Below are 23,468 nucleotides of genomic sequence, written 5' to 3'. Positions count from 1 at the left end.
GTCCAGACTATAGACTATTCTATAGTCCAGACTATAGACTATTCTATAGTCCAGACTATAGACTATTCTATAGTCCAGACTATAGACTATTCTATAGTCCAGACTATAGACTATTCTATAGTCCAGACTATAGACTATTCTATAGTCCAGACTATAGACTATTCTATAGTCCAGACTATAGACTATTCTATAGTCCAGACTATAGACTATTCTATAGTCCAGACTATAGACTATTCTATAGTCCAGACTATAGACTATTCTATAGTCCAGACTATAGACTATTCTATAGTCCAGACTATAGACTATTCTATAGTCCAGACTATAGACTATTCTATAGTCCAGACTATAGACTATTCTATAGTCCAGACTATAGACTATTCTATAGTCCAGACTATAGACTATTCTATAGTCCAGACTATAGACTATTCTATAGTCCAGACTATAGACTATTCTATAGTCCAGACTATAGACTATTCTATAGTCCAGACTATAGACTATTCTATAGTCCAGACTATAGACTATTCTATAGTCCAGACTATAGATTATTCTATAGTTAAGACTATAGACTATTCTATAGTGCAGACTATAGACTATTCTATAGTGCAGACTATAGACTATTCTATACTATAGACTATTCTATAGTGCAGACTGTAGACTATTCTATAGGCCAGACTATAGACTATTCTATAGTCCAGACTGTAGACTGTTCTATAGTCCAGACTATAGACTATTCTATAGTTTTTATAGTTAAGACTATAGACTATTCTATAGTTAAGACTATAGACTATTCTATAGTCCAAACTTTAGTCTATTCTATAGTTCAGACTCTAGACTATTCTTTAATCAGGCTATATACAATTCAATAGACCAGACTATAGACTTAATAGTGCAGACTATGAACTATTCTATAGTTCAGACTATAGACTATTTTAAAAAATAAATAATCAAAACAACAATATGTTTTATATATGCGAACAATTAATTAATTTATTGAATAATGGTGCTTGGTTAATGAACAAACTACAATATTTTTTTTTCTTTTTTTTAAATATTAAGCATTGGGGAGGGTAGGCTTGATTATATGATATTTAAGTGTTAGTTATGGATGTGGTGAATAGAAGCAATACATTAATAGAGGTTTAATAACATATATTTTTGTATATTGAAATTCATTTATTTAATTTTCTTTTCATATAATAATTTTATAGAGTGTAATTAATATATCGTTTTCGTATTCTTGTATTCGTTCATTTCTATGGTATTCATCAGCATTCTCTATTGGCTGTTAATTAGCAGATGATGACGACGAAGAGGAGGCGGGTACCGATGTGGGTAATGTTTGCAACACTTCTTCAATAAACGATTGTGGATTTTCAATGTCACCAAAGAGACCTGTGTGTTGGATAAAAAAAAACAAAAAAAGTTAAAACAAAAAGTTTATTTATCACAAGTTGTGACTAACTTACCGGCTACATCACAAAATTCTTCAAAGGATGTACAGGGCAAAAAGTCATCGGTAAAGGTTTCCAAAATCGAATCGGTATGTTTCAACATAGTTTCATCGTTTTTCCTAATGTAATTGAATAGCGAAATGGACCAGTCCTCCTCTTTGGGTGTGGCGACGCTCTTGAAGAGGGTGTTGTAAATGAGATCCAAAATGGCCCACATCATTAGGAAAGGTTTATAAACGCTATATTCCTTTTCTTTTCGATCGGCAGGTGATAGCAGAGCTTTGCATATAACCGAAGGTGATATATGACGGGCTTGAGCAACCGCTATGAGACGTTTCAAATGAGCTATACGATGCTTTTGCCAAGTTTCGTGAGAGTGTAGAGCCAACGATACGGTAAGCATGTAGAGAGGCCCCTCTACCTCATAAGCGCTCTCTAGCCATTTCTCTGAGGCAGCAGCCGTAAGATAAGTAAGTAAGGTTTTACTATCGCGTGCAGCAGAGCGTGAAGAGAGCAATAGATAGACAGCATAGAAGAGTAGATAGGGAACAAAATGCATATTCGACTGTGGACCACCGCCGCCAGCATCTTCATGGAAACTGCGCTCCCAGGCAAAACGCATTAGCAGCAATTTAAGATCGTGTATGCTGTTGGTGTAGGAAATGTCGCAGCGCTGAGTACTCTCCTGCATGTAACTGGCATGACGAGTCATACAGCCAGAGAAGGCGGCTTCGGATACATCAGGACCCCAAAGTGGCAGCAAACCATTGCAACGTGTGTTGGCATTTTGCAAACTGGCCCTTTCCCATTCATCACGTCCACGTGCAGATCTTATAGCCGAAGTATGACAATCCACATGAACCACATTGAAATGGGTCACCGTGGTGTAACCTATAGTCTTGCGTGATTTCAGCTCAAACTCTTCTACATTGCAACGCTTGGTGAAGGTATAAATACCCAAGACTTTGGCAGGTTGACAGGCGTAGCCTTCGCGGCAAATGAAACAGGTTAAACCGGTTTCATCACGTAGTTTCTCAATCTTTTGCAATATAGAACCCTTAGCTGTAACCTGACCCTTTTCGTTGGTTCGCATGCCCAAAGCATCTAGTTGTTTCTCTCTAGTGGCCATGGCCAGACGTTTCTTTTCGGCGCGGGTAAAGTCTCGTACTTCTTGTACACGTGCCGCAGTGGCCGTGTCGGTGCATAAAGCCTCTAAAAGATTTTCAGCCAAACTGCCAACATGTTCATCGGATGACACCTGTTCCAAGCGGTGTATTATGGGTATAATATCCTTGCTAATAGCCACCTGAGTAGCTTCATGTTTGGTGGCCAAGCCGGTTAGGAATCTTAAGATATACTTAAGAGAAGGACGTGAGATAAACTCCTTCAACTGATCGGAGTCGGTGCGCAGTAATGTGGGTTTTACACAGGGCGCATAACGTGTTATATAATCTATTGCCTTCTCCACTATACCCAAACCTACAATGTAATCCTTAAGGGTACCGCCTATGCAATTATGTTCAATTTGATTGGTCAGCACACAGAACAATTCCAGTTTAAATTCTTCCTCTGCCGAGCGTTCTGCATCGAATTTATCAAAATCTAAAATGTCTTTGAAATAGAAACACAACAAAGCCATTTTAACTTCATTGCCATAGACTAGAGCAGCCAAAACACGTATAAGATGTCTAAGCACCGAAGAATTATTGCGCACATTTGAGCATTCGGTGCAGGAGATAAGAGCTGTTACATATTCGGGACCACCAAATGTTAAGGAGAATTGCAGGAAAGAATCTAAGGTATCACTGGCTGCCTTCGATAATATGGTTTCCATTATCTCCAGTAATTGTTCGGTAACAGATGATTGCAAAGAATCCGACTCGGATTGTAGGCACATTTGCAACACTTTCAACAAAGTGTTAATGGCGCCCAATTCCGGTTGACACAACACCTCTTGGCAGCGTCGCACCTTAACGCATATTAAGAACAGTTTCAAAAGTACTTGAATCAATTCACGTGAACGGGTTATGTTTTGTAGACTGCCTATGCGATCCAGCATAACCTTGAGACCATTACAATCGGCCAGAACATTGGCGAGACGATAGAGCTGTTCGGTATCGACCTCTTCTTGTGATTTATTATTAAGAGTCTCAACAAATTCTTCGGTGGCATCACCCAAAAGACCACGCATACGATAAACAATACGCATGGCATCTCTTTCGCCACCCTCTGCCAACCATATCTTCTTGTAGACATCTTTTACGGGCAAATCTAAACTGATTATCTTGTTGTTGACCAGCAATTCCATGCCATTGTCATCTTCTAACAACGCTATGAGTTCACAGTCAGTGCATATTTTATTTTTTATGTCACGCATTAGAGGGCCCAAACCCTGTTCTGTAGAGGGATACGGATTACCCAACATGCGTCCCTGCAAAAAGTCCTCCTGTTGTGGATCCTTTTCCAGGGTCATAAAGAATTCAGATTCATCATTTTCCTCTGGATGTATTATAGAATATAAACGTTCGAATATAAAGACTGGAGTTTTTATATCCTTCATGGGTGTCTTTACTACAGTGTCTATTAAGATTTCCATAAAGGCTCTTGTTTCTTCCTCCGTACCACTAGTCATTTCCTCCAACATTTCCAGGAGTTTTTCTTGGGCATCATCGATTAGACGAGTTCTTTGCACAACCAATTTGCGCAATGACAAATAACCCTCCAAAACTGGCCCCAATAGGCGTGTTTTGTACACCTGTCTTATCTGGGGATTTTCCAAGAAGAGAGCCAAAAGTTCCACAAATTGTCTTAAAGCGTAACCTTGTGAAAGATCGGACGAGAGTGTAGTTTCTTCCAGACGATGTATTTTCTTTATTTCATCTGTTAACAATTGAGAAATTTCTATGAGCACTCCTTTTAGGGCCAAGTATTGGCGCCAAGGTGTATCGATAGCCAAGAGACGGTAGAGCGAAAGGAAATCTGTGCTAGCCTCGCCAGCTTCACCTACATACTTCAAGAAGGAGGTAAGTAAATTCAAAATCTCTCGCTTTCTATCATGGGTCCTACTGAGCACAGTGATAAGAGTGCACACCAAAGGCCGACGGAATCTTGAATTGTTATTGAACAGTATGGGCTGCAGCCAGGTGGCTGTTAGTTGCAGAGGTTTCAAAGGTTTACCATCATTTAATATCTTCAAACGCCATCTTTGACCATATTTCTCTTGCAAATACTTCTTACGGGACTGTTTCTTACGGGCTTCCCTTGTTTCAGCCGTTTGGGCAGAAGCTGGTGGCGTGTTGGGAGGTTCTTGTGAGGATTGTCTATCGGGTGGTTTATTGTTCATCATTTGTTGTTCGGAAGATTGCACAGATTGTAATACCGCTGCCAAAATGTTTTCATCTTGCAAAGAGTTTTGAGCAGCTGCAGCCACAAAGGCCTTATAACTCTTAGTTTGATCTTTGAGCGTATTGGCGGGCATGCGCGACTTCCAGGCCTCAAATGAATGTTGAGGATCGTTTTGTAGCCATTTTTGGAAATCAACACTCAAACCTTCTATACAATTTATGGAGGACAAGGCCGAAGGGCTTAAGTCACGATTAAGTTTAGTCGATGGTATGGTAGGCGATATTAGCTTCAACATTATGTGTAAACAAGGCTGTATAACTGAATAGGCAGGGCCACGTGGACAACGACAGGTGTTTAGGAATAATTCAAAAACTATTTTAAGTTTTTGTTCCCAACAGAAATCGTCTTGTGATATCAAAACTCTTAACAGCTCCATTTCATGATAAATAGCTGAATCAATGTTGGAAAGGGGTATGGATCCCAAGAGAGCAGATTTCACTCTTTCATTTATTAGTTCCAGTAAATTCAAACAGGCATCCTTATTGTTTTTGGTTAATAAAACCAATAGATTGCGTACTTCATCTTGTATTTGGGCTGTACCACGGCGTAGATTATGTTGGGCCAATTCTTCTACTAGACCTTGGCTATACAGTACCAAACGGCAGTCATAGTTCGAAGCCATGGCCCGTAATAAAGTTAAACACTGTTCGGTGGATGCTAAAGCACAACCATAGCATTTATTGATATTAATATTATCTCTCTTATCGGGTGTATGAGGCAAGTTAGTTTGATCCATTTGACTGCGATCATAGGCCACCAGTTCACTGCGACATGCCTTTACTTTTTGCACTATCTTGGACAACTCCTCGAAAGAAGAACGTGATTCCACACAGTATTTCTGAGCCAAAAATTGTATAATTTTGTTCACTTGGGAAGTGCTGTGTATAGTGCCCAAACTTTCGTCCATTAAACGATCCGAAGAACCATGTTCGGCGTATTTCTGTAATAATAATTCCAGCATTTGTTTATTAGCCAGCAATTGGCGATAAATACGATCTGCCCTCTCCAAGGAGGAGTGTATAATTTGCACGGTCTTTGCTCTATCTTCAGCCGACTCTATAGGATCCACAGCACAGCAAACGCGTCCATAAATACTAAAATCAAATTTAGCATATTTGCAAAAACCGCACGAATGACACAGGAAGGGATCTTTTTCGTCATAATTAATAGCACGACATTTGTGGCATTGGAATACATTCTCACCGCAATTGCCACAGACACCAGGATATGAGGGTACAGCAGCACTGCAGCGTGGACATTGTAGATTCTCCGATGAACCCGTTACGGTTTCATAGAAATCAGCATATTCAATCATTAAATTGCAGGCTGTTATGGGCAAAGGAAAATCGACTTTCACTTCGGTTTGTCCCGATTGCAAAGTAACTGTTCTGGCCTTATGCCACATGGCAGGTTTGTTCTTCAATTCTACCACCGCTTGCACCGTGCGATTGTTATAATATATATTAATAGTTCTCACCATTTTGGTGCGTTTTAGGTCAGCTATGCGTACTATCAATTTGGAAATGGTGTGACATTGCACCAGTTTTACAATCATGGTGCAAGTCGTAAATTTCGTATCCGTTTTAATGGTGGGCAATTTTATATTGGCCATGGGCACCTCAGGATTATTACAAACCAAGCAGGGTTCAGATTCCAAATAATAACCATTCATTTGTAAGATCTGTTCCAAAGCCGTGTAAATCGAAGCATTTGGATGTTTGCTTAACAAATCATTTTGTTGTCTCAACACCTCCACTGCTTTTTCAGTAAACTCGGGCAGGCGCTCGGTTATGGTCTTGGTGCTTAGGGTTAGATAACCCAAAATATCCACAAATTGTGCCGTCCTGCGACCAAATTGTGGCACCAAAGGCCACATATTCCACAAAATGCTAATCAATTTTTCCTTTTGCCTATCATTGGCATAATCATAAATGGCATAAATTAAGGAATGGGCTTGCCATCTTAGGGATGTAATATTAGTTTCCAACAAAAAGATACGCACAAATTTATTTAACAAAGTATCAGAGACAAAACGGAATATCTGATGAACAAATGTTGTACAGTGGGTAGCATCGAATTTCGAGTCGAAAGACATTTCAATTTCTTCCGATTTATCACGATCTGAACGCATTTTTGAACCCGAGGCTGTCGACGACGCACCATTTGCTGTTTCTGATTGCTGTTGTTGCTTAACAGCTTGTATATTATTGCAGAGGGCTGCTTGTAAAAGTTGTAATATTATGGGTGAAACACCATCATCCAGTTGATAACAGGCAATTTCTATGAGAACTGGTATGACATCTTCGTGAATGAGACAGAATTTTTGCCAATTTCCAGTGCGTATTTGACTTATTTCCTGGCATGTTCTTAGATGTTCGGTAAACTCGACGAGTGAGTCGTAACTTAGAATGGGTATAGATTGATTTGTTAAGACCATATTCTGTGAGGTGGGAAGGTTTCGAATAGAAAAGTAGATTGATTGATTAATTGATATCAAAATAAACATTAGGCCTGTTCAATAACTAAAAATTGCTATGAATTATTACAAATTGTTACTGGAAATGTGTTCATTAAGTCAAAGAGTTTGGTAAAGTTAAAAACGTATAATTACGCAGGCCAAAAAGGATCTTCCTTTTTTATCCTTCTGCAAAATTTGTTGACTATCTATTGAGCGAAGCGAGCGGAGCGAGCGAGAGAGCGAGCAGAGCGAGCGAGCGAGCGAGCGAGCGAGCGAGCGAGCAAGAGAGCAAGCAAGCGGAGCGAGCAAGCGAGCGAGCAAGGAGGAGAGAGCCCAGCGATGCGAGTCGAGCGAGCGAGCGAGCGAGCGAGCCGAGGCGAGGCGAGCGATCGAGCTGAGCGAGCGGAGCGAGCGAGCGAGCAAGAGAGCAAGCAAGCGAGCGAGGAAGCGAGGCGAGCAAGCGAGGATGAGAGCGAGCGAGCGAGCGAGAGGCGAAGCGAGCGAGCGAGCGAGCGAGGAGGAGACGAGCGAGCGAGCGAGGAGCGAGCGAGCGAGCGAGGGAGCGAGCGAGCGGAGCGAGCGAGCGATCGAGCGAGCGAGCGAGCGAGCGAGCGAGCGAGCAGCGAGCGAGCGAGCGAGCGAGCGAGCGAGCGAGAGAGGAGCGAGCAAGAGAGCAAGCAAGCGAGCGAGCAAGCGAGCGAGCAAGCGAGCGAGCAAGCGAGGGAGCGAGCGAGAGCAGCGAGCGAGCGAGAGAGCGAGCGAGCGAGCGAGAGCGAGCGAGCGAGCGAGCGAGCGAGCGAGCGAGCAAGAGAGCAAGCAAGCGAGCGAGCAAGCGAGCGAGCAAGCGAGCGAGCAAGCGAGGAGAGATATCTAATACTATCATCTATCATATATCTATATATCTATCTATCTATCTATCTATCTATCTATCTATCTATGTATCTATCTATCTATCTATCTATGTATCTATCTATCTATCTATCTATCTATCTATCTATCTATCTATGTTCTATCATCTATCTATCTATCTATCTATCTATCTATCTATCTACTATCTATCTATCTATCTATCTATCTATCTATCTATCTATCTATCTATCTATTTTATATCGATCAACTTTTATATCGATATATTTTTATTTTTAGAGCTATATATAGCTTTATATCTCTCTACTTGATATCGATCCACTTGATATCGATCTACTTGATATCGATCTACTTGATATCGATCTACTTGATATCGATCTACTTGATATCGATATACTTGATATCGATCTTCTTGATATCGATCTACTTGATATCGATCTAATTCGATCTATTTTTTGTCGATCTTTTTCATATCGATATAGTTATATCGTTGTTTTTATATCGATATACAAGTCTATCTAAGACGCCTACAGTCTTTAACCATTTGTACCAAAAGTTATATAAATATAGTTTCTAAAACGATATTTTAGATGATTTAAGAGAATAAGTAATTTAACTCTCTCTCGGAAAATTAAGTGAACAGACCTATTAAAAATGTGTATTCAAATTTCATACTCACAACAGTATTATAAAGATTGCACAAATTTTTAGCATAGTTAAAGTGTACATCCAACGAATGACCATCACGGAACATACGGAATTTCTCCTTATTGCCGCAGATATACATTAACAGCTTGCGTACTTGTCTTCGCAACAAAGCATTCAAATTAAGCATCATATATTCGCACAAGGTGTAGGTCATGTTTTCACAATAATCATGATACCAATCATAGGTGCCAGGATGAGTGGCAGATAGACGTAAAATTTGATAAGGTAAACGTACGGATATTTCAGTTAATAGAGCATCGTACGATTCAAATATATCGGGATAATTTTTGAGATAATTATGTGGTATTAGTGTAGACAAATCCGGTTTGGGACCATAGCGTACTGGTTTTAAAAGACTATTTTGTGAAGGTGTTACTGCAGAACCGGTAACAACTGGGGTGCTGGCATTATTACCCGGTCCACTGGCAATAGCACTTACAGCACCACTTGGCAAATTGTTGGCATTTTCATTTGAGACACGTTTCCAATGCTGCTGCAATGATTCCATTACGACCAAACAGAAAGTAAATGCACCATTGTTGCTCATTATACTAGCAGTAGTACTGGCCACAAATGAGGCATTATCTTTGAATTGATGAGGTGGTGAAGTGGTGCCAGCTTGTTTGGATTTAGTTTTACCCATAAGAACGCCAAATAGGGAGAGTAACGCCAGACGTACTTCATTCTTTTGACTTTTGTCTTTCATCTGAAAATAGGTTTAATTTAGGCAAATTTGCAAGAATTTGTATTTAGTTATTTATAATCTGCATACCTTGGAGGCTGTAGGTATAGAATCCATTTCAACGTAATCCACTAAAGCTGTTAATAGATCATTGAGTATCTTTTGATCACGTTCATTGTTGCCATTCAAGTCGGTGGTCAACATGAGTATAACTTGTATTAATGGTATGGCTTGCAAACCATTACAGTCATCCAGTGTGTTGATATTTGAGATAATACTTTCCAAAATAGCAATTCTGTAAAAAGGAATTAATCAGAAATGTATTTCGACAATTTTTTTATGGAATTAAAAGAAATTTACCTTAAATCATGCAATTTGGCTAATTTCTCATCATCGGTAGCATCATTTTCTTCTGTATCATTACTATGACTCGCTTCCAATGCAGCACGACTTGTAGTAGGCATTTCAGCAATAACTGCACTAGATAGTGAGCCACCAACAGCACCTTTTACCACACTACTGCCGCTAGCTAAACTAACACCGCTGGCACGAGGTGGTGAGGCAGTAGCGCCACCATCACCATAGGTACTGCTACGTCCTGAAGTTCCTCCAATTGATTCAACGCCACTACCTCCACTTTCGGAACCACCACTACCCACCGGTTCGGCGGGAGAGGTGCGCAGTGTTGAACCATCGGTAGCAACATTAGAACCTTCATCGTCAGAGCCAGCTGCGGAGGAAGCAGCAACGCCTCCACCAACACCACCGGCACTACCAACAACAGCAGCGCTACCACCACCAGCTGCGTTTACACCTTGTAATTGTTGTTGTGCATGTTGCAATTGAGCGGCAGCATTACGCATACCTTGCAGATTAGAAAGACCCTGTTGCAAATGTTGTAAACCAGGCTCACCGCCGGGAGCATCGTGTTGCTGTAGACTTAAAGCTATAGCAATATCCATTATGGCTTCATCATCAGCATCCTGTTGTAAACCGAGTAATTGTGGAAAACCACTACCCATAAACGCCTCTAAGGGATCGACCATAACGTTGGGATCATTGGCTGCAGCTCCTGCACCAGCTACATATTCCGAGCTACTACTGCGTTGCACCGAAGAAGGTGGTGATGATGAACCGCCTCCAACAGCTGCCACCGCAGGATTAACTATACCGGCCGCCTCGTCTAAAGCATCATCTTCATTACTGGGCACTGAACCAACCACAGGTCGACTAACAGATGTAGTGGTGGATAGTGCTGGTGGTGTGGGTGTTGAACACACTGGTGGTGTTATTATTGCCACCTTACGTCTTTTAGCTCTGGGACTTAATCTTAAAATGATGGCTTCTTTAGCACTGTGCGATATAACACTGGATTCATTTTTTAGCAAAGCTATAAACATTAAAGTAACACGTTCCACTTGACTTATATCGGCCAAAGCAAAAGCATGCATTATTTCCACTAAACAATGGACTATAGTTTCGGTATGTGAGAGACCCTGTCTGACCATCGAAGTTGGTTCATCAATTTCGGGTGTAATTTCATATAGTTTTTCTACAAATTCCATTAAATCGGAAATAATTTCGAATTTATTGTCGAGACATATTTTCGTAAGACTCTGTGGTCTGGCGGTGGCAATACCGCGTACCATTAGAACCAAACGGTAAAAGGCTTCGGGATCAATATCCCGTAAACTTTCCCGAGAGTCAAGTTTTGTTTTTAAAGTCTGTAATTCATTATGGACATACACCAACATTTCATAATCTTTGTAGTTGTGATAGGCCTGACGGTTGCCAAACAGTGTGGCCAAAACATAGCGGGATTGTACTTGCACTTGATTAGCTGTGGGCAACAGCAACAATGATGTAGCTGTCTTAGTGGCTTTTTGTTTAATAGCTGCTGAGAGTACAGCACTATTTCCTTGACCCAAAAGACTTAGAGAACAATCGAGTACTTCGAGTAAAATAGTTACCATTTTATCAAGTTGTGTTATAGAGTTATAACCCTCATAGGTGGTGGTTGAAGAACCCATTGCTCCATAATTAGCGGTGGTGTTGGTGCCATTGGCGGCAACATTTGTTGTAGTCTGACCGCCTGCCACTTCATCGGTATCATCTGGCCAGCCTACCAAATCTTTAGATTTACCATAAACCTCTATGGAATCCAGCATGCTGACATTTTCAGGGTCACGTGATTTACCAAATACTACTTTCAAGCATTTATCCGATTGCAGGATTTCCTCACGGGTCAAGGGTATATCAAACCAGCGAGCCCGGCGCACCGGTGTAGGTATAGTTCTGCCCAAAATTGTAACACTTTGGGGCGTACGATGAGGATCTTGTGTGCCTAGTAAGACACGTATACCCACAATTACCATATTGGGATCATTATTGTAGACCTCCAAAGTAAAGCCTGTGCTTTTGGTGGAGGCCACAAACATGCCGTTATTAGAGAAAAGTCGTGATTTCAGTTTTTGTTTGTTATAGATCTGCAACAAATCATTACCACCAAAGTCTACATCGGGTAACATGGTACAATGTTCAAAGAAATCTATAGGGAATATGGGATTGCCATTGGGTCCTATGGTTTTCTGTTGATGACTTGATTTACGTTTAGATTTCTTGGCATTATTGCCCGAACAAGGTGTTCGATTGCTTAAGCTGGAGGTGTACAATTGATTGCTGAGCGGCTGTACTTGAGGCGATAACCAAAATGATGTAGATTCTTGATGAGCAGTGAAAATTCTTAAACTACCATCTTCACAAAGTAATATAAGGGTAGTTTTCTCTACACCTGCCACCGTATGACGTATGGCCACCATGTCCATAATGCGTGATTTTGAAGATTGAGCCTTTATCTCTTGCATTATAATGCGATCGGGTGTAAACATGAATATAACTGGATTATTGGAAGTGTGCATCATGGCACATATTAAACCAGGATGGCCGGGTATCTCAGTCCATTGACACAAAGGTTGGGGCGGACCCTTAGAAGAATTCTTTGAAGCTGGTGATGTTTGTAAATGGGTAATAGACTTAACACCCTTGTTGACATCGGTTAGAGGAGCAACAAAACTTCTGCCCACCGAATAACTGAAGAACAGCATTTGTAAGATGTGTGAGTAGTAAATGGAGACTCCACCACCACCTACTTGACCATTAACATCTCTGATTTGTATGTGATTTAATTCTAGAGTATTAGTAACATAGAAATCACCATGTTTGGCCAAGGATTGATCGTCCAATTTCTGGTAGTAGATATAGCCCGAGGAGGCTATAATCAACATATAATAGACACCATCCTGATAAACAAAACAGCAGTCGCGTATTTTACCCACGGCTACCAAGAAGTAGTATTTGGGACTATAAGTATCTTCGGAGAGTTCATAAATTTTAACATTGTCTGCGGTGACCAAAGCCAACATAGTTTGTGAACCCGGCAACCAGAGGGCCTTTTTAATAAAATTGCCATTCTCCAATTGGGGAGTTAAAACAATGTGATCACTTGTGGCAGCCGTAGTGGTAAAGGTCAAAATATGACATTCCTTCAGGCCACAAACAGCTAAGTAATCCTCGTTGGCAGGATTGGCGGTTAAAGATAAGACCGTACACGGTATGGGAGCCGATGATAGTTGAGTCAAAGTTAGTTTCCGTTTAGCGGCATCAGCCTGTTTAAGTAGTGCAGATAATTGTAAAATGGTGACTTTTCCTTTTTCATGAGATACCGCCAAATGTTGGCGCTTGCCATGTGGTGAGGATAGACAACATAAGGCTACTCTTCGTACTAGACCCGAAGACAACAGCTGTTTAATAGTTTGTCCTTGGTCGCCGGAATAACTCATGCGCACATTTTCAAAGGCTCCTTCTTGAGAGCCCAATGTTGGCTGCATTAACTGATCAGTATGTTGGAAAGTTTGTTCACCCATGTGTAGACGCAATAAGGCTGCCTTTGCTCTCTTATGGCAGCCAACTATAGAAAAGAGATCGCAATTTTCCTTAATGGCAGGCATTAGTACATCGAAGAAATCGAGTATACATTTCACAATCACTGTCCATTGTTCGGCATTTTGTAGATTTTCTTTGGAAGATTCCAAAAGTTTTGATAATAAAGAAATACGCTCGTTGGTTAGTGAAGTGGATGTTAGGAAATTAGAGCCTGATCCGGGTGTATTGGATGCTCCAAAACCGGCATTACTGCTTTGACCTTGTTGCTGTGTTGTTAAACAACTCTGGGTAGGAGGTGTTTGTGAACGTTTCGATTGTGACAAACTTGAAGAATTATTGTAGTTCCCGGAAGAGGACGAGTACTCATTCTGTTGCCTAGACTCTAAGCCTGAGAGACCGGTAGCCAAACGTCTGCGCAAAGCTTGACAGGTGTTATCCTCTTTAGCTCCACAATCACAAAAGAAATTGCCGTATTTAGCATAACTGACATCATGACCTTTATGACAAACTCGGGCACATACAGAACAAACGCCCACAGTGTTTACCATGTTACAGGTGTGGCAGTGATACCAGTGTTGATTCATAAATTCCTTTTGGGTCAATGAGAAAGTACATAATTTATTGTTGAGACTGTCTTCGTCGGAATCTTCCACAAAGGAATCTTCATCGCCCTGTTGATCATTGGCCAAATCGTCCATTAGATCTTCTAAATCCGTTTGTATATCATCATCCCAGGGAGGTTGCTGTTGAAATTTACTGCCGCGATAGCCTAGACTTTGTAGCAATTCGTGTAGATACCTCAAGAGGGCATTAATATTTTCTAGTAGAGTTGAGGGCATTATGAGGGAACACGTAAGAGTTTGTGCTTTTTCTAATACTTGGAATTTTGTTATTTCCAACCACATAATGGTGGCATTAAAAAGAGTAGAATGTCCTTTACCCTGGGCACAATCGGCCAAGCAGATCATGATTTGTAAAATGTCAGAGAAATCATTAGTTTCTTGGGGAGAGGGTGTTATAAGAGATTGACCCAGTTGTAGCAGGGATTGGAAAAGTAGCATGGCTACTCCATTGGGACCACCTTTACCATCCTGTACTATGTATTTAATGACATTTAACAACAAACAGCCATTACGTTCTGATTGCTGTTGTTGGGCCAATTGATCGTCTTGTGTTGACATGGGTTCCGACTGGTTTGTTGCCATGAAACTATTGCCAGGAGTAGGAGGCTGAGGCCACAAACTTAAAGATTGTACTGTCTGGAGGCTGCTTTGTTGAGCTACTGGTTGTGTAGCATTTCCAGTGGCATTGTCATCGTCTATATCCATAGCTTCGGCATTATCCAAGGCTGAGGATTGATTACCCAATTGTTCGGATAAACTGGGTATGGCTGAATTGGTGGCCATATTTGTGGGTGTCTGGGCATTGCTTGAGGGAGTGCTAGAGGTTGTTGCTGCCGCTCCCGTGCCTGTGGTAGTAGGCAATTTTTCAATTTGTGTGTCCAACTGTTGGGAAGAACTTTGAGCGCTCTGTGGCCCATAAATTATATGAGTCAACCATGATTTTATGCGCTGCTGTTCTATGTTAGATAATTCTGCAAAGCATTGTATCAATTCTTCCTGTGGAAATAGTGAATCTGGTTGTTGTGCTGTTTGGAATAATTTCTCTATAAATTGCAACAATTTACGAGCATACAACATGGACAGATTAGTTCCAGTAAATGATAGCAACAAATCCACCAAGCTGGGTGTCTTAGCTGCTGTATTGTCCTCATTGGTTTTTTGTGTAAAGAATTGGCGAATGGCTTTCACACCCATGGGTTTTTCTAACATTTGAGTCATTGATTTTAAAACTGCAAATAATAATGATTCATTGAAAATAACACTTTGACTGGAAGAGGCGGAGGGACTTCTCATTTCGTCAGCATATTCCATAAGGAAACGATAATGATATTTTAATATATATTTATAAGACATTAATTGTTGTTGATCTTGTGCTTGTTCCACTCCTTTCATTAGTGTCTGCCAGCAAGTTTCACTAATGTCATAGACGTATTCCATGCGTGCATCCATGATAGTTTCAATAATAATTGGTTTAAGTAAATTCTCAACAAATGTTATACAAGCAGCATCTTGTTGACTGGAGTTCAATAGTAAATTCATTAAACTAAATAAACTTTTCAGACAATGCTTGAAAGAATTCAAAGTGGAGTAGTAGTTGTCATGAGTCAATTCTTTAATGTGAGCTTCGATAACCGATAAAGTGTATTCCTCCACCGGATACTGTTGTGTATTGGTGGTATTGCTTATAAGGCTCTCCGATACCGGTAAAAATTCAGTCCAATCTCCGGTTATAACCTCCTTATTTTTATTATCTAACAATTTTAAAAATTGTTCACTTAATTCCGAACAATAGGAATTTTTCGAATTCACAATACATAAAATACACTCTAGTATATTGTCTGGTGTTGTATTGGCCAAGGGTAGTATTTGTACCATTTTGTGTCTTATTATATCTCTCAAGATATAGAAGGTGTTTACTAACATTTGTAGCAGTTCTTTGCTCGATTGTTGCCTTTCATGTAGGGCTGCAGAATTGTTGCCGTAATCACCTTTTTGTTCATTGCTATCAAAAGCGGTAGATGCGTACGATTCATCATTATTTGCTGAACCTCCAGCTGATATTGGAGAATTACCAGAAGTAGTAGGACTTGCAGCGGCAGCACCACTCGAAGCTGAAGCTCTTAGGGGTTTAATACCCTCTTTTTCAGCCCAGGCTATAGCATGCATATGCGAGAGTAATGCGTCCAATAGTACAATATATGATAGAGGAGGATTAGCTGCAAAAAGTAAGTAAGTAAGTAAGTAAGTAAGTAAGTAAGTAAGTAAGTAAGTAAGTAAGTAAGTAAGTAAGTAAGTAAGTAAGTAAGTAAGTAAGTAAGTAAGTAAGTAAGTAAGTAAGTAAGTAAGTAAGTAAGTAAGTAAGTAAGTAAGTAAGTAAGTAAGTAAGTAAGTAAGTAAGTAAGTAAGTAAGTAAGTAAGTAAGTAAGTAAGTAAGTAAGTAAGTAAGTAAGTAAGTAAGTAAGTAAGTAAGTAAGTAAGTAAGTAAGTAAGTAAGTAAGTAAGTAAGTAAGTAAGTAAGTAAGTAAGTAAGTAAGTAAGTAAGTAAGTAAGTAAGTAAGTAAGTAAGTAAGTAAGTAAGTAAGTAAGTAAGTAAGTAAGTAAGTAAGTAAGTAAGTAAGTAAGTAAGTAAGTAAGTAAGTAAGTAAGTAAGTAAGTAAGTAAGTTAAAATGCCACAGCTGTCTGTAGAATATGTGATAGAGAAATTCCGATCAGTTTCATACGTAGCCCCACAAAGTATATATTTTCAATTTATATTCGCCTGCGTTTTCGTTTCAAACTACATATAGATATCTTACAGAAGGAACACAATATAGCAGAGGTTAAACATTTATATTGAAGCCATGACATAACAAATTTTGTAAATAAAGGTGCTTTCTCCATGTTATAACGTCGCGCATATGACAAAAAAGCACTTTGAAAACTTTAGTCTAAGATATCTCTTAAATTATAAATGAAATCTACTGATTTAAGTGATAGAACGTAGCTTATTCCTTACTCTAGTTCTTCAGACTTTTCACTAATTTTATCGGCTAGTTTAATTAAAAAACTATCACTGCATAATCTTATTCATTGGACTTATCACAATGATCTACTTAAAGGTTCTATTTAATTTTAACTCGGTTAAGATATGAGTAGTTCTAAGGCAGTAATTCATTATAATTATTTGTCTTTGCCCTAGAAAGTACATAAGTTAAATCTTTGTTTTGTTCCTCTCTATTCGAATTATAAGGTATGAAACCTGTTTTCCAGCGTACCCGATGTACATACATATAAAAAGTTAAGCAAATTTAAATAAAACTTACTCTTATTAATGTGCTCATTACAGGCCTCTATGCCCATAATAGTCTGCTTGAGACTGAAACGTATATCACTAACACGATCCGATATATTATTCCATAAAGTTTCGGCAAATTGTGTATACATGCCCTGTTTAATCAAACTATTGACGATTAAATAGTGTGATGTTGGACAACGTATAGACCAAATAAGTGAATGTAAATTGGGTACTTTATCCAGTTGTAATTGTTCTACGTGTGTTGTAGAAGGTGGTAAACCCAATAGTAATTTCCAACATATACCAAAGCAATAGCGTATGGCGCAAAGAGTATGAGTACTATCGCGGGAATGCCATGATAAGGTCATATCCGTAATGCTTAGAATATCGATAAGAGCATCCACCAATAGAGGATATTTGAGTTTGTCTGGTGTACATAAGATAAAATTCCAAGCTAGACCATCCAATTTGAAATCTTGAACAGCAGAAGATGAGCCAGAATCATTGACAATGGTTAGAGAATAGAAAGTGGGTCGTATATCTGGAAAAAATACAAGAGATTTATTAATAATCTTTATTGAATAACTAAGTGTAAACCATTTACTTACTTGACATGCAATTTTTACGGAACTCATCTTCAATATCTTTACGACAAAATGATGTAAGTTTGGTTTTATTATTAAGTAAATCCGATATCTTCTGATTTTCGTGCATGGTACTAATGCTGAAAAGATTCCAACGCACTTGATCCAATAGTTCGGGTGGGGCATTATACAAATGTTTCATTAAATATTCCAAAAACAATAACAGACGTGATAACAACATCATTTGACTGTTTCGTATAGGTTTCTCGGCGGATATATCACGACAAACTTCTGCACAACGTATAACACCACCAGCTGTTAGCAAAAGTATAGATTTCTTTTGCATGAGATTTAACGAATGATAAAGGAACAGTAGCAGTTGGGCATGTTCCATGTTAAGGTCTTCATAATCTACATTAGTGGGAGGATTTGTTGATGAAGTACCACAAACTCCCTCTACTAAAGTGTTTATTAAACGATGCCAAACCGAGAGACAAGCAGCTTCCTTTTCTTGTGTGGGTTTAAGTAGCAAAATTTGCACCAAAACTGAAAGTGTGCTGGGATACACTTGTAAAGGCCAAGTATTAGTATCCGAAGACCAGGGTGACACGCCCAGATGTTGCAAAAGATTAGATTGTAATGATTCACTTAAAAGTGAGGCTGAAATCAAATTATGCAAATAACGTCCTACAGCACCTGAAAATCTTATCATAGCCGATTGCCATTTATTGCAAGGAGCTGCTTCAGTTTCTCCTCTTGCCGAATCACGATCTAAATCTTTTAATATATTAGCCATTAAAAGCATTTGTTGATCGGACAAACCGGCCTTAACATAACGTTGCAAATATGAATGTTTTTGTGAGAAAAACTGATCCATAAAAGAGAAAATCTGTGCAGCCAAATCCAAATATTCATGAGGTTCATCTAGAGCTGGCACTAAATTAGATTTTTGTGCTTCATTATTACGCTCTGAAGCTTCGGCTGAATTATTATCTTCATTTGATTCGGGCTGTAGAGTTTCTTTAAACCAATGACCCAAATAACTTTCACTATCATCTTCTTCGGAATTGTCCGAACAGGAGAGAGTATCATTGAAATAGGTTGTAGAATCAGAATAGCTGATAGGTTCACATTCTGTACGATCTTTAGCATTAGAACGTTTCAAGTTACAGGCCTTACGATAGGTCACTGTGGCCAAGAAGGTAAAGAGTTGATGTAAGGTGGCAGTGTTCAAAACACGCATTACTCTTTGAAGAGTGGAGTAGTTTTCCAAAACATCGAAATTTGCTGGTTCCGGCAAAGTGTTTGCCTGTCCTCCAGTTGCTGGTGGCATATCCAAGGATGAAGTTGTTTCAATTTTTAAATCTTCTATAAGTTCCGTCAAAAGTTTAATGCAATGATTGGCTATGGCGGCATTTAAGACACCAAAACCCTGTTGCACCTTAAATAGATTTACTCTAGCCGAAGCTGTGGGTGGTGTTGCTTGAAGAGATTCAGAGGCTTTTGTTTTCGATTGCTTAATATCTTCTTTATTAAGGCCTGCATTAGAACTGCCCGAAGCGCCTAAAGCTCCTTGTATACCACTAACCAACAACCAGGCACCAAAGCACAAATGATTTTGATAAATATGAGAACGAGCAGAGTTCTTAAACATTAAACCTATAGTGGTATAAATTTCCAAAGCTCTATCCACTATAAAACGAGCATTTTCTTCATTATCATCCGCATCTTTGACGGATGTTTGTGTAGAAGCCGAAGCAGTAGAGCCAGCTGCTGCCGACGAGGTTTGTTGGGTTTTGGTGCTACCGGTCGATGAAGACATATTTAAAACACTGCTGGCTATAGAAGTCAAAACTGCACAGTACAAAGCAGAAATGGCGCATTTTGATAACTTAGCTATACGACTGGGTGACAAAGGCTGTAAAATTGGTAAAGTCAAGGCTTGCGAAAGAATCGATATGTCCGTGACCATATGGGTTAAAGTATTTTTAATTTGTGTAGCTTCAACTTGTGTCAAAGGTAGATACAAGGGTTTTCCAGCTAAATTTGCTATAGTCTCTTGGTATTTGAGACGATAACGTGTCAATATGGGTAAAGAAGAGCAGACATCTAATATTAAGTCTGCTCCATTTAGGGATTGTAAATAAGAGGTATTTGAAGCGGAGAACATTTCCTAAAGAATATCATTTTATACATAAATAATTAAAAAAATAAATTAAAACTAATCTTATAGCAAACAACTTACCGAACAATCTGTTTGTTCTTCGCTCAGCGGAGCCCATGTTATTTTACCCGCTTCCAAAGGTGCTGTCAATTGTTGTATGATTATTGAAGATAAATCTGAACGTGATCTTTTTATTTCCGATTTTGGTGAATCTTTATCGCCTGCATTGTTGCCTGTTCCGGCGGAACTGCTGGTCGATACAATACTTTTAGTATTTTCTGGATATTTACTTGATTTTAATACGGATGTCACAATATTATAATCAAATTGTAAAGTATTTCCTCCTCCTCCACCACTGCTAATGCCAGTTATTGAAGCATTTGCAGAGCCTGCATTTGAGGCTGTATTACTGCCATTTGTGGTTGTTTGTGTATTTGTTTTGCCTTCGCAAAGACTTTTTAGAGCCGGCAATAACCATTTGATTTCATATACACTGACCTTACTCAAACGTAAGATAATGAAACGTATTAGAATGGCGCATGCCTCATGAATGTGTGGTACTTGTGTTTGGGATACTAGAAGAAAAATTTTAATTTTTGGAAAAAATATTGTTGATTTTCTATTATCACAATGGGGAAAATCTTTTCTAGTCATTCTCTTAAATCTATTCTAGATGTATAAATGTGAATAAGTTTCTGTAGAGGGAGATTGTGTTAAAAAATACGAGGTTGTGTTCATTTATTGCAATTTATAAAATTATTAAATATTTCATCTATTAGTCAGTATTACAAATAAATTTAATGTATAATAAGTTCTATTTATGTACATAAAAAGTTATAATTACAAATAGATTAATTTAGAATGAGATTATTTAATTATACATAATAACCAACCGGGGTTTGAGAATTTTGAATATGTTTAAAATTTTATCTATATACCTACTAATATTTCAAATATATTAAAATTGTTCCGGAACATGGCTCTATATGTCAGCTGATCTTAACAACATTTGTATACCACATGATAGTTCGTTTTCTCCTCAGTGCAAATATGGATACATATTGCTCAATTCAGGGCCGGGAGTTTTAGGACTCCAAAGTTTTGATATAGAATTGGATATACATATCTAATTAATACATAACTCCAGCAACACATGGATTAAGACTACTATAAATATATCATATAAAAGCCCTAAATGTTGTCCACAAATGTACGTTATATCTATGTATATATCTTTAACATAACGGTACTTTTGTAAAGGCAAAATTACAACAAATAAAATTCTACACTGCCTCACAATGTTTTAATATGAAATACATAAAAATAACGGTTTTTCGGCGACCTTTCCATCGATACTGATATCGGATAATTAGTTATTGAGATATGTCCAATTATATATCAAAACTTTGGAGGGCTATTAGAACGTTTGATAGAACTCATCAAACTGATTAAAACTCCGTTAATATTTAAAACTGTACATACAATTTCTACTACAATTACAAAACTCTCATGTAAATTTTTCCTATTGGGTATAAAATATGACATATTGATCTATTAATGCACTTGCAGAAATTACAAAAAAAAAAGAATCAATCTCACATGAAACACCCTGTTATACAGAAAATTTTCTTCTATCATCTTTTGCAATAAAACAAATACAACTACATATGTATGTATGTACATATACTTACCAAGTTTGCATTGACTTAATTTTTCAGCAGCTAAAGCAGCAAAAGCCGTATAAAACTGCAAATAATTATTTTCCTCATCAAAAAGTTCATTTTCACTGCAAGTAAATGAAAAAATAATATCCCAAAGAAAAACTTTTTAAACATCAATTCACACAATATTTGTCAAGAAAAATTTCATTTTTCCTTTGTTCGGTCGCCATCTTTGATTTTTAAGGTGAGACAACACAAATTGCAAAAATTTTCATTTGCAATTTTCTCTGCATGTAGATGGAATTTTTTGGAAATTCTTTTTGTACTTACCACCGGGTGATGGCCTTAATGATATTGAGAATTTCATTTTTATTTAAAACTCCATAACGATTGTTTAAAAGTGGTTTAACCACGGAACTCCAGTCCGTAGAACCACCACTATGAGCCGACATTTTTTCACTTATGACAGAAAAAATTGATGAATCAGCGTTGTGAAATTCCGTATTAACAGCTGTATTTACCAGGGTTTCAACTAAGTATATGCAACTTTTACAACTTTTTTTAAAAAATGTTAAATAATTTTGTTTAATTCTTAAGAATTAAACAAATAATGAATAATATTAAATTTGAAATAGTTAGACTTTAAAATATAATAGTTATTGTGTTAAAAAACACTAAATTTAATTTTTTTAGTTCAAAAATTTCATAAAAATTATTTATTTTGAAAATTATATGTTTAATTAATTCCAAAATGGTATTTTTATTTATATTTTGTTGAAATCAAATGAAATGTTATTAATTACTTTTTTATCTAATAAGTACTTTTTTCAAATGCAATTTATACTTTTATTTTACAACTTTGTAAGCTATAATACTAGTTTTTACAACTATGGAATAGCTTCAGCTGTTATTCGTTTTGTTTTTATTTACCGGTTTATTGTTAAGTTTTGTTTTGCTCTCCAAATTTGTTGTATTTTTTATTATTCTTTGTTGTTATTCTATTTTATTCTTTGTTTTTTATCCTCCTTTTCGTAATAATAACAAGTGTTTTGATTTGACTTTTATAAGTGTTGTATACTAGGGAGTATTTTTTAAAAACTACATTTTTTTATTCCCGACAACATTATTAAATGAGTTATTGACGATTTTCAGATTTTTACAAGGCTTTTAATTATGAGCTGATCCAGAAATATGTAATTACGCTGAATAACATGTGTATGTGCGAAACATATTAGTGTTAAAATAAAAATTAATTAATTATGAATTATGTTCGCTGAATTGATTTTCGGAAGTGGACTATATGTGGGTGCTATGGCCAATTATGAACCGATCCAGGTTTTAGTAAGTGATACGGTTTCTATTGGTATTAGATTTATATATGTAAAATGTTGCAATAATACCGATATTCTAGAGGGAGTTTTTGATAACAAATCCATTTTCCGGGATTATGGTTATTTGTATGGAAGTCATATGATTTGAACCGATTCTAATAATCGGACTATTATTTGTGGTCCGATTTTACTGATTTTAAATAAAGAACTTTTCGAAAACAAGTCTGATAGAATTATTGAAGATTCGGATCAAGCAAATATCTGTGATTTTCTGAAAAATAATTTTAACATATACCTATATGGTTAGTCAGACATAG

At 37.9% G+C, this 23,468-nt stretch overlaps 1 protein-coding gene across 1 annotated transcript; it reads right to left on the bottom strand.

The window, feature by feature from the left end:
- Nucleotides 1-960: 960 nt before the first annotated feature.
- On the bottom strand, nucleotides 961-22,312 carry LOC119602465 (protein purity of essence). Its single transcript, XM_037954006.1, has 10 exons — nucleotides 22,151-22,312; nucleotides 21,851-21,945; nucleotides 20,241-20,734; nucleotides 18,020-20,168; nucleotides 17,440-17,952; nucleotides 9,932-16,352; nucleotides 9,662-9,866; nucleotides 8,861-9,595; nucleotides 1,467-7,296; nucleotides 961-1,392 (listed from the first exon to the last, which is right to left on the bottom strand). Exons 1-10 carry the CDS (start codon nucleotides 22,270-22,272, stop codon nucleotides 1,286-1,288), a joined length of 16,671 nt encoding a protein of 5,556 aa, XP_037809934.1. The 5' UTR covers nucleotides 22,273-22,312; the 3' UTR covers nucleotides 961-1,285.
- Between the last annotated feature and the right edge of the window lie 1,156 nt (nucleotides 22,313-23,468).

This window comes from Lucilia sericata, unplaced genomic scaffold (assembly GCF_015586225.1).
Source record: "Lucilia sericata isolate MDLA Ls3-8-SP2 unplaced genomic scaffold, ASM1558622v1 Contig000233F_arrow, whole genome shotgun sequence".
In the NCBI taxonomy this organism is placed as follows: domain Eukaryota; kingdom Metazoa; phylum Arthropoda; class Insecta; order Diptera; family Calliphoridae; genus Lucilia; species Lucilia sericata.
This window is presented reverse-complemented; position numbering and strand designations above follow the sequence as displayed.

Coding starts and splice junctions, on each gene's coding strand:
- LOC119602465 (XM_037954006.1), bottom strand. CDS start 22,272: ATGTCGGCTCATAGTGGTGGTTCTACGGACTGGAGTTCCGTGGTTAAA. Junction 20,169..20,240: donor AAGAACAAACAGATTGTTCG/GTAAGTTGTTTG, acceptor GATATTCTTTAG/GAAATGTTCTCCGCTTCAAA. Junction 9,867..9,931: donor GCCAAATTGCATGATTTAAG/GTAAATTTCTTT, acceptor TCCTTTTTACAG/AATTGCTATTTTGGAAAGTA.